We start from the raw sequence: 12,196 nt of genomic DNA on the forward strand, positions 1-12,196 counted from the left end.
TTGGTGATACCATCTTTTGATATCATTAGAGTTGATGTCAGGTATATGTCTCTAGCTATTTTTAGCTAGAAAAGCTTTATGGATTAAACTTGGAATGCTGATATGTCTTCTAAGTCAACTTTGCTTTCCCTTTCTATCCAGGGTAATAAATTATTATCTCAACTGTTTCTGGAAGGAAGGGAACTTTTTTACCAAAGGATAAAAAATCTAAGGTAAATTTAGGTCTAATAATCTTTTTCGTTCCTTTCCTCACAATAAGGAACAAAAGCCTGATCCTTCATCCTCAGGAGCGGTATCAGTTTGGGAACTATTTCCAGTTTGGAATATATCCAAGCCTTATAGAAAACCTATAGCCAGCTCCTAAGTACCCATGAAGGTGCGGACCTTATTCAAGCTCAGCTGGTATGGGGCAGATTACGTTTTCTTCAAAGAAATTTGGATCAATTCCGTTCTCAATCTCTGGTTTCAGAACATTGTTTCAGAAAGGTAAAGAATTGGCTTCAGTTAAGGCCTCCTGCTAAGAGATTTTTTTTTCTTTCCCGTGTCCCAGTTAACACAGCAAAGGCTCAGCATTTCTGAAATGTGTTTCAGATCTAGAGTTGGCTGGAGTAATTATGCCAGTTCCAGTTCTGGAACAGGGGCTGGGGTTTTATTTTATCTCTTCATTGTACCAAAGAAGGTCAATTCCTTCAGACCAGTTCCGGATCTATCAATATTGAATCGTTATGTAAGGATACCAACATTCAAGATGGTTACTGTAGGACTATCCTGCCTTTTGTTTAGCAAGGGCATTATATGTCTACAATAGATTTACAGGATGTGTATCTGCATATTCCGATTCATCCAGATCACTTTTAGTGTCTGAGATTCTCTTTTTAGACAAGCATTACCAGTTTTGTGGCTCTACCGTTTGGCCTAGCCTCAGTTCCAAGAATTTTTTCAAAGGTTCTCGGTGCCCGTCTTTCTGTAATCAGAGAACAGGGTTTTGGTATTTCCTTATTGGACGATATCTGGGTACTTGCTCAGTCTTCTCATTTTCGAAGAATCTCATACGAATCGACTTGTGTTGTTTCTTCAAGTTCATGGTTGGAGGATCAATTTACCAATCAGTTCATTGATTCCTCAGACAAGGGTAACCTTTTTAGGTTTCTAGATAGATTCAGTGTCTATGACTCTGTCCTTGTCAGACAAGAGAAGTTTAACATTGATATCAGCTTGTCAAAACCTTCAGTCACAATCATTCCCTTTGGTAGCCTTATGCATGGAAATTTTAGGTCTTAGGACTGCCGCATCAGATGCGATCTCCTTTGCTCATTTTCACATGCAACCTCTTCAGCTCTGTATGCTGAACCAATGGTGCAGGGATTACTCAAAGATATCTCAATTAATATCTTTAAACCGATTATACAACACTCTCTGACATGGTGGACAGATCACCATCGTTTAGTTCAGGGGGCTTCTTTGTTCTTCCGACCTGGACTATAATCTCAACAGATGCAAGTCTTACAGGTTGGGGAGCTGTGTAGGGGTATCTGACGGCACAAGGGGTTTGGGAATCTCAGGAGGTGAGATTTCCGATCAATATTTTGGAACTCCGTGCAATTTTCAGAGCTCTTCAGTCTTGGCCTCTTCTGAAGAGAGAGTTGTTCATTTGTTTTCAGATAGACAATGTCACAACTGTGGCATACATCAATCATCAAGGAGGGACTCACAGTCCTCTGGCTATGAAAGAAGTATCTCGAATTTTGGTTTGGGCGGAATCCAGCTCCTGTCTAATCTCTGCGGTTCATATCCCAGGTATGGACAATTGGAAAGCGGATTATCTCAGTCGCCAAACGTTGCACCTGGGCGAATGGTCTTCACCCAGAGGTATTTCCTCAGATTGTTCAAATGTGGGAACTCCCAGAAATAGATCTGATGGCTTCTCATCTAAACAAGAAACTTCCCTGGTATCTGTCCAGATCCCGGGATCCTCGGGCGGAGGCAGTGGATGCATTATCTCTTCCTTACAAGTGTCATCCTGCCTTTATCTTTCCGCCTCTAGTTCTTCTTCCAAGGGCATTCTCCAATATTCTAAAGGAATGCTCTTTTGTCCTGCTGGTAGCTCCAGCATGGCCTCACAGGTTTTGGTATGCGGATCTTGTCCGGATGGCCTCTTGCCAGCTGTGGACTCTTCCGTTAAGACCAGTCTTTCTGTCTCAAGGTTCTTTTTTTCCATCAGGATCTCAAAACCTTAATTTTAAGGTGTGGAGTTTGAACGCTTGATTCTTGGTCAAAGAGGTTTCTCTGACTCTGTGATTGATACTATGTGACAGGCTCGTAAATCTGTATCTAGAGAGATATATTATAGAGTCTGGAAGACTTATATTTCTTCAGGATGGTTTAGATAAAGGTTTGTCCGCAAGTTTCTTGAAAGACAAATCTCTGCTCTTTCTGTTCTTTTTCACAGAAGGATTGCTAATCTTCCTGATATTCATTGTTTTGTACAACCTTTGGTTCGTATAAAACTTGTCATTAAGTCAATTTCTCCTCCTTGGAGTTTGCATTTGGTTCTGGGGGCTCTTCAAGCTCCTCCTTTTGAACCCATGCATTCTTTGGTCGTTATATTACTTTCTTGGAAAGTTTTGTTTCTTTTGGCCATCTCTTCTGCCAGAAGAGTCTCTGAATTATCTACTCTTTTTTTGTGAGTCTCCTTTTCTGATTTTGCATCAGGATAAGGCGGTGCTGCGAACTTCTTTTGAATTTTTTACCTTAGGTTGTGAATTCTAACAACATTAGTAGAGAAATTGTGGTTCCTTCATTATGTCCTAATCCTATGAATTCTAAGGAGAAATCATTGCATTCTTTGGATGCTGTTAGAGCTTTGTAATATTATGTTGAAGCTACTAAGTCTTTCCGAAAGACTTCTAGTCTATTTGTCATCTTTTCCGGTTCTAGAAAAGACCAGAAATCTTCTGCCATTTCTTTGGCATCTTGGTTGAAATCTTTATTTCATCATGCCTATGTTGAGTCGGGTAACACTCCGCCTCAAAGGATTACAGCTCATTCTACTAGGTCAGTTTCTACTTCCTGGGCGTTTAAGAATGAAGCTTCGGTTGATCAGATTTGCAAAACAGCAACTTGGTCCTCTTTGCATACTTTTACTAAATTCTACCATTTTGATGTGTTTTCTTCTGAAGCAGTTTTTGGTAGAAACATACTTCAGGCAGTGGTTTCAGTTTGAATCTTCTGCTTATATTTTTTCATTAAAATTTTATTCTGGGTGTGGATTATTTTCAGCAGGAATTGGCTGTCTTTATTTTATCCCTCCCTCTCTAGTGACTCTTGTGTGGAAAGATCCACATCTTGGGTAATCATTATCCCATACGTCACTAGCTCATGGACTCTTGCTAATTACATGAAAGAAAACATAATTTATGTAAGAACTTACCTGATAAATTAATTTCTTTCATATTAGCAAGAGTCCATGAGGCCCGCCCTTTTTTGTGGTGGTTTTGATTTTTTTGTATAAAGCACAATTATTCCAATTCCTTATTTTATATGCTTTCGCACTTTTTTCTTATCACCCCACTTCTTGGCTATTCGTTAAACTGAATTGTGGGTGTGGTGAGGGGTGTATTTATAGGCATTTTAAGGTTTGGGAAACTTTGCCCCTCCTGGTAGGAATGTATATCCCATACGTCACTAGCTCATGGACTCTTGCTAATATGAAAGAAATGAATTTATCAGGTAAGTTCTTACATAAATTATGTTTTTCTACGATACGAGTGGTCCACGGCCCTCCCTGTCATTTTTAGACAGTTTATATTTTTGTTTTTCAAAACTTCAGTCACCTCTGCACCTTTTAGCTTTTCTTTTCTCTTCCTATACCTTTGGTCGAATGACTGGGGGTGGAGAGAAGGGAGGAGCTATATATACAGCTCTGCTGTGGTGCTCTTTGCCACTTCCTGTTCGCAGGAGGATAATATCCCACAAGTAAGGATGAATCCGTGGACTCGTCGTATCGTAGAAGAAATCAATTTATCAGGTAAGCATAAATTTCCTTTTTTCCTGGCAGGGGGAGCATCCACGACCCCTCCTGTAAGATATTTTTGTTTGGGCGGCTCCCTTTTTATATTTTCTTCTGGCACCTTTATACCCTGATTTTTCTCCTACTTTTCCTTTTTCCCTCAGCCAAATAACGAGGATAGGGGAAGTGGTATGGATATTTAAGCCTTTGGCTAGGGTTTCTTTGCCTTCTCCTGGTGGCCAGGTGGTGTATTTCCCAACAGTAAGGAATTAAGTTGTGCACTCTCCCTGCCAGGAAAGAAAGGACTTTATCTGGTAAGCATAAATTTTGTTTTTCCGAAAAGGACATGCTCTAAATCGTATTAGTATGTCATGTTAAGTCTAGCGACCCAGAGTGGAACATTTTACTGATCAAATCAACAGAGCTAGTGGCATGACTGTGTGACTAGCACTACTGCTTAGATCAGCTGCAGCAATGCTCTGTGGAAAGCTTATTTCTCCCTCTCTGTTTCTATTTGTCCTTAAAGGGACACTCAATCAAAATTAAACTTTTATTATTTAGATAGAGCATGCCATTATAATCAAATTTCCAATTTGCTTCCATTAACTAAATGTGCACAGTCTTTTTATATTTAAACTTTTTGAGTCACCAGCTCCTACTGAGCATGTGCAAGAATAAGTGTGTATGCATTTGTGAATGGCTGATGGCTGTCACATGGTACGTGTATGCATTTGTGATTGGCTGATGGCTGTCACATGGTACAGGGGGAGTGGAAAAAGACATAACTTTTACAATTGTCAGAAAAAAATTTTACTACTTATTTGAAGTTCAGACTAAGTGCTATTGCATTGTCTTGTTATCTTGCAATTGTTGATTATGCAAATCTACTGTAACTCGGCTCTGCATTTTTCATGCATGTTGAACTTTTGTCTTCATTTTGTCACTAGATGGTGCTCTTTTGCCATTATTTCCAGCTTTTGTTGTTTTGTTTTGGCTTCTTCTTTTTTTTTTTTTTTTTTTTTAATATATATTTTTAAACAATGTATGGTTAGTATGTTTGGTTGTCTTCTTTTCCTTTACTCTGTTTACTGGTTTGGCTATACATACAACTGGAGCCCCAAGGGATGAAATAGCTTCTTTAGATACCTATGTAGCCCAAGTGAGCATGGAGCTATTTATTTAGTACTAAATGTGTTGTTGCCTCAAATATGATTCAATTGATTTATCACCGTCAGGAATCGGGTTATTAATTTGTACACATACATAGAGATGCTTACTTTATAATTATATGATTATCACTTTGTGTCTCAATTTATCCTGAAACTAGAGTCAAGTATATAGGTCCAAAAAAATGTAAGTTTGTGTGTTCATTTTATTGCTGCTGTTTTTCTTGGAAATGTGCACACCGTCATTTGGGTGTTTTCAAATGCAGAGTAGAAATGTCAATAATAATTTTGAATATTTTGTTGTTGGTTTTTTATTAGCATAGACATTCTGTTTGATGCATTTTTTAAAAAAAAATTGATAAAAAATATAACCTGATTAAGTGTGCATTTTTTTTTTTTCTCCTTTAAAAATATATTTGTCTTGATTGATATTCATTGATAAACTATTTGTTTGAGTACAGCATAGAAAAGTTGCTGAAAATATGAAGTTGAAATATAAACTGTACAGTTCTGAAGACAGAACCAGTAGCAAACAGTGTTAAAATAACTTCTAATTGCAGTGATTAATAAATATTGTGTTTTCTCTCTCGATAGTAGTTCACTTTGAAAAACTTACCATTTCCTTCTACCACCTGCAGTTTTGCGGTTCCCCTCTTATATCTCTTATTCCTAGTTCTGTCCATGTCTGTCTGGACAGGACTAAGGACCCTTTTCATTTCTGCTTAATTGGACACTTAGTTTGTAGCCTTTTACGGTTTGCAAAGCTTACTCCTGAATTTAAGAAGTTAAAGGAAACAGTCTACTCCAGAATTTTATTGTTTAAAAAGATAGATAATCCCTTTATTACCAATTCCCCAGATTTACACAACCAACACAGTTATATCTAGTCTAGTGTAACCAAGCATTTCAATGCATATAAATAGCCTCATGAGGTTGTCTCCGTTAAGTTTAGTTTTTTTTTTTATAAAGTAAGCTACAATTCTCATTTGGAAATCTGTTTAATCTCACTACCTACTTGCATTTGTTGATTAAGTATTGTTAGGTCTGTCTCCTTATCAATAAAAACCTTATTTAAATAGTTTTGATTTAAATTATTTTGCAAATCAGGACAAGTAGATTGGGCTCCCGCTTTAGTCCCTTGGACAAGTAGTTTTTTTTTTAAATTTCCACACCCCTGGTACTGCATGTTTTTTTATGCATAATAAAACTACTTTTGGAATATATTAGTAGTTATACCCTTTTTTCCAGTAATTTAAGTCTGAAATATTGGAATTGGAAGTGCACACTGCGTACTTTACAAGCCTAACAATGCAATGACCCTGTCCCAGCAATGAATAGGATAGAAGATTTTGCTAAGAAAATAAGTGGCAATCATTGTCTACTCAAGTATAAGTCTGGTGTGGCTTCTCCCATGCTTCGATCATTCAGTTATTGCCTAAATTTTCTTATAGTTTTCATCTTTTAAGAGATTAATCATCTTGGGATCTACTTATGATTCTTGATGTTTTACTTGAAATTCCTTTTGAACCTTCAAGTGATTTTTTTTTTTCTAACACTTTCTGTAGAAGACATTTAGATAAGGTAGTATTATATACAATTGCTATATACATTTGCTATATTCCTTTATATATATTTCAGATTTAAAAGTCTTGAAGCACATAGTTGTACCCCCAAGTCAGAACATGTTGTGATCTGATATGTAATCACAGAAAATGCAGCATGTCTTCCAAAAGAACCCGTCACATGCAAGAATTGTTAGTGCTTTTGCTTTGCGGCGCTGCTCCACATCAGGCAGTTCTATTCAAACAGCCAGTGCGAAGCACTATTTGCAGCTCTGCTCCATATTTGACTGTTCTCTTAAAAGCAGCAGCATAGCTTGATGACTGGCTTTAAAAGGACACTAAACACTTTGAGATGGTAATATAAAATGATAAATCATTAAAATATAAAAAACCTCTGCAATATACTTTATTTATTGTGTCCCCTTTTTTGTCCCCTTTTACAATAATTCCATTCTGAAATTGTGAGCATTTCAGTTCTGGTTAGAAATGGAAGTGCAGAGCCTTGTTATAACCCACACAGCCATTGGCTGCATACTCTAGTGACCCATTTATAACTGTCCATAATTGTCCACAGCAGAGAAGGTAACCTAAGTTACAACATAGCAGCTTCCATTGTTTTATAGACACTAAAACTTTACACTTTGTTTGCCAATATTTAAACCGCCAATGAAACTATAAAAAATACATCTACAAGTTATTCTCAGACTAATCTTTTCTTTGAATACATCATTCTATCTAGCATTTATTTACTGTTTAATGTCGCTTTTTTTTCCTGTTCTGTAAAGCTGTGACTCCTGAATGTAAGATGTTTTAGTGAGCAATGCACCTTTTTATTACTTCCTTTTTACATTTTAATTATGCGATGATAGACTAAGAGTAACGGAAACAAATGTATTGTTTTAAAAACTTTCTTTTTCTCTGTGGCTAATTTGATTTTCAGCTACTGCTTTATATTATAAAGCTTAACAAAATAATGTATTCTCCAGCCAATCAAGAAATTGCAATTGAGCTGGTGCTTTAGTTTAACTGCTTAAAGGGACACTAAACCAAAATATTATCTTTCATGATTCATAGAGAGAACAATTTTAAATAACATTCCAATTGACTACTATTATCGCATTTGCTTCATTCTTTAGATATCCTTTGTTGAAGAAATAGCAATGCACATGTGTGAGCCAATCACACAAGGCATCTATGTGCATCTATCAGCAGCTTCTGAGCATATCTAGCAAAGAATATCAAGAGAATGAATCTAATTAGATAATAGAAGTACATTAAAAAGTTATTTAAAATCACATGCTCTTTCTAAATCATGAAAGAAAACATTTGGGTTTCATGTCCCTTTAATTTAAAATTGGATTGAATTTAAATGACCTACGGAAAATGTTTAATTAAAAAAAAAGTGTGGGGGGGGTCTGACTTAATTACAGCTCATTCTCTATTATCTTATCTAGGGACAGTCCCTAAGGAGTATTATCTAGGGAAATGAGCCAAGACAAAAAAAATCTGAATTTTTTAATTTATATTTTGTCTTTATCTTACAGAGATATCAAAAGCAAGAATATACTACTAAAAAACAACATCACTGCTTGCATAGCAGATTTTGGCTTAGCTTTAAAATTTGAAGCTGGAAAATCTGCAGGTGATACTCATGGCCAGGTAAGCACCCTGAATGCAAAATTTGCGCCTTTTTATACTAATTTTTTTTTTTAAAGAATTGGTAATCATTTCTCATATTTTATAAAACTAAAAATATTTTTAAGAGCATTATTTGTCAACTGGGTTTGCATATGTGATTTAAAGGAATATTGTACATGAAACCTTTTTCATTCTAATGACACGGTGAGTCCACGGATCATCAATTACTGTTGTGGAATATCACTCCTGGCCAGCAGGAGGAGGCAAAGAGCACCACAGCAAAGCTGTTAAATATCACTTCCTACCCCTAATCCCACAGTCATTCTCTTTGCCTCTAGTGCAAGGAGGAGGTGAATTAATTAGGTGTCCTGATTAAGATTCTTCTATCAAGATATTTTTTTTTATTTTGAAGTCTGGGCAAGATTGCTCTGGCCTTGTTTTACAATTTGGGTGTAGCTGTACTCCACGTTAGTCTCTTCAGCAGGGCTGTGGTGGCTTTAAAGCAGTTAGGAACTTGTAAAGGAGGCTTTGCTGCGTTTTCCTAACATGTTGCTGCCCGGGTATAGAAAGCCTGAGTAAGCTTACTCTGTCTTTCTTTTTACACAGGTCCCTGTGAGGAGCGGCATCCTCTCAAACTTTGTGAGTCGTCTGACTGCCGGATGACTAGAATACAGGCAAGTACCTTTTGTTCTTCTGGGGCTAGAAGGCTGGCACTAATGGGGTTTAGGACTCTAGCATTCTCCTGTTATTTATTTGGGACACACACTCCTTAGTAAGGGTGTTTCTGGCAGAGTGCAGGCACTATAGATTTTTTGGGGACTTAAGGGTTAATTTCCTGTTATGTATATCTATTTTGGGTGCCTTGCAAGCAATCCGGTTCCATTATGTGTAGGAGACTAGGACTGAATGCGTGTGTTGCATGGAAACTTGTAGGGCTACTGTTTATCCGTGATACACAGCAGGGGGTGTGAAAGAGAAGCAGCGTCTTTCTGCTGGGATAGTCTTTTTTCATATTGGTGAAGCTGGAGAGATAGCTCAGCACAGAATAAATTTGGCTTAGTAACGACAGGATGAAGCTTGATTTTTGCGCCCTTCATCTCCATGCCGTTCTTGGTATGTTTCCACCTTCTTTTTTCTTACAATAGGAGGAGCGGTGTCATTTTGGGCTGTCTCTCAAAGCAAGCGCTCTGAGATTTATATAGCCCCGCCTTGGTTCCGGTTGTGATCGGAACAGTGATCCTTCAGCGTGTCTGAATCCGCTCAGTTAAGGCAGAGTTGGAATAGACCCGGGTTATTGTGAGGATTTTTTTCTATGTCCTGAATGAGGACAATGGCCTCAAGTTATCTGATATTGAGCTAGTCACATGTTTAGGTCTTGTAAGACTCATATTTTATTTAACAGTCCAATTTTTGGGGGAGTTTAATTGTACTTAGAAGTATTCCCCTGTAGTCTGCTAAACAACCAGGGTGATTTGCAATTCTGCTTACAGCACAATTGATGCAGAAGATATTTTTAATATATGTAAGAGGGACCTGCTCCTAAGAAAACAAGTTTATTGTTTTTCTGATACACTGCAATGCTAAATATATCACTAGCACAATGGTTAGCACTACTGTTTATGGTGCTGGAGACCTGGTTTCGATACCTGCTAGATACTCATCTATTATGGATATATCTTTATAGCTATATTTGTATATGTTGGTAGAGCTACCTAAATATGCCTTTCAGAATACTGGAGCGAATTTTAAAGGATATTTTCCTCAGAGTCTTATGTCTCCCAGGATGATACTGTTCAGGCAATGCCACAGCTTCTCCTTACTTGTCCCAATCCTCTCTGGCGTCACATGCAGTGCTCTGCGGTTCCTCTCATTCTCCTGGAAGAGTGTTTTTCAGGTATCTTTTGTGGTATCTGCAGTTCTGTCTTTCCTTACATTTTCCTTACATTCAGGGAAAATTCAGGAAGGCATTTACTTTTTCAGATAGTAAGGTTTCTGTTTATTCTTTAATTGGATCGCCCCCTCTCAGACTGGTGTGGAGGTTCTGCTGGTTCCTGATGGGAAATTCAGATTTGAACAGTATAGTTCCTTCATCTGATGCTGGAGTGGACTACTTCAGATGTATGCTTGCACTCATGTACTGTCAAAGGAGGTTTTTGCTACCTGGTCGACTCCGATACTCCTGTCGTTGTCAACTCTTGGAAGTTACTTCCCAGGTGAAGTGTTTCTAGTCATGCTATGGAGAAATAGGAGGTACTGGAGATACCGTTCCCTCTGTCTCCCGTCCTTAAAATTACTTTTCTGTTGTTGGCTCCATTTTAGTGCAACTCGTAGAAGCTTTTCTACTGGGGCCAGGGAGCTTAGACCCCTATGGAGGATATCTAGCTTTTTCGGATACTTAGATAAAAGGACAGATAGCTCAGCATGCTATGGCACTGTCGCTGACCTCCTGAAGTAGCCCAAGGGTTGCAGGTTCGATCCTCGGCAAAGTCCACTCAGCTTTTCATTCCCCCGAGGTTGATAAATTGTGCGACACCTTGAGACCCTTACGGGTGATTAGCCACAGTTTACAATGAATAGCACTATTACATTGTATTTAAAAGCTGGAGTTTAATTGTTCTTTCAGAGCAATGTACTGTCGTCTTAAAATTGCTGTACTAGCCCGTTGATGGCGGTTGTGGCCTAGTGGTTAGCAAGCCTGGCTTAAAGATTCATGACTCAGAGCTTGTATCCAGTCATGGGCCTTTCAGCAGGTCTTTAAAGCATTGTAGCCGATTTGTTGGTCAGCAAAGAAACCTACCTGTGGCTCAGTGATTCAGCCTAGGTTCATAGCTCTGTAGTGGCAGCTTCAGTGGTTTAGGTTTCTACAATTTAACGCTTCTAATTTTTCCTTTCAAGGTTGAGTCTTTGTTGGTTTTGATTTGGCAGAATTATCCTTCTTCCACATGTCACGTTAGTAGGACTAACGGAAGGATTGTTTTTCCTTTTTCTGCAGGGTTTTTCAGGTCTTGGTTTCCATTTAATCTCAGTTTAATCTAAGATTTCCTTTCTGGGGCAGATTTCTCCTAGAGTGTCTGCTGTCCAGTTTTGATGAAAGGTTTTCCTTGAACGGAGTTCAAGATCGTCATCTCTGGGAGTGACTGTTCTGGGAACGTGATCTAGATATTTCCTCAAGTTTTTCTCCGGTTCTGACCTTCGAAGTAGTACCAACTTTCCTTTGCTACAAGAAGAGTCTGTTCATAGCGAACATAGACCTGAGGGATGTGTATATTTTGTTCCCATGATCGGTATCTTTTCAAGTTTCTGAGTTTCGTCATCCTAGAGGGACTTCTTGGTCTCGGAATATGATCAGGTTTCATCCTTTCCTATGGGGGGGGAAACTATTTTGGAGAGGAATTTCTTTACTCCATCTGCAAGGGTTATTTATGGGGGATCTTCATAGATTCTTTGTCTAATAGAAGATTTTTATCTGAGACCAGGTTATCAAGGGAATGTTCGGATCTGACTCTGTGGATAGATCGGGATCAGTGGATGAGAGACTCCCTCTGGTACTGGTTTTAAGGAGTGCCTGTCTCAGGGCGCGTGTTTTCTGGAAACATTCCTGAAGATTTTTTATTTTGGAAGTGTCTTCGTTCCTCTTTTAGGTATGAGGGCAAATTAATTTACTCTGATGGCTTGGCCTCCGTTGTCTTTAAATTGGCATTTCATTTTTATGACTTAATTCATCTACTAGGGATTCCTTAGTATTGTAGGAGGTGATTGATCGTTCAGTGGCAGCTCTCAATGGCTGGCTGTTCTCCTCTCTTTAGGGGTGAACGTTTGGA

General features: G+C 38.2%; 1 protein-coding gene across 2 annotated transcripts in view; it reads left to right on the plus strand.

Moving 5' to 3' along the window:
• ACVR2A (activin A receptor type 2A) overlaps nt 1-12,196 on the plus strand; it is a 398,918-nt gene that overhangs the window by 335,043 nt on the left and 51,679 nt on the right. For both annotated transcript variants that reach the window (XM_053698276.1, XM_053698277.1), the window contains one exon: nt 8,282-8,396. In XM_053698276.1, the coding sequence (XP_053554251.1) occupies nt 8,282-8,396 (115 nt within the window). The remainder of the gene's footprint in view (nt 1-8,281; nt 8,397-12,196) is intronic.

Source organism: Bombina bombina, chromosome 1 (genome assembly GCF_027579735.1).
Source record: "Bombina bombina isolate aBomBom1 chromosome 1, aBomBom1.pri, whole genome shotgun sequence".
NCBI lineage: Eukaryota > Metazoa > Chordata > Amphibia > Anura > Bombinatoridae > Bombina > Bombina bombina.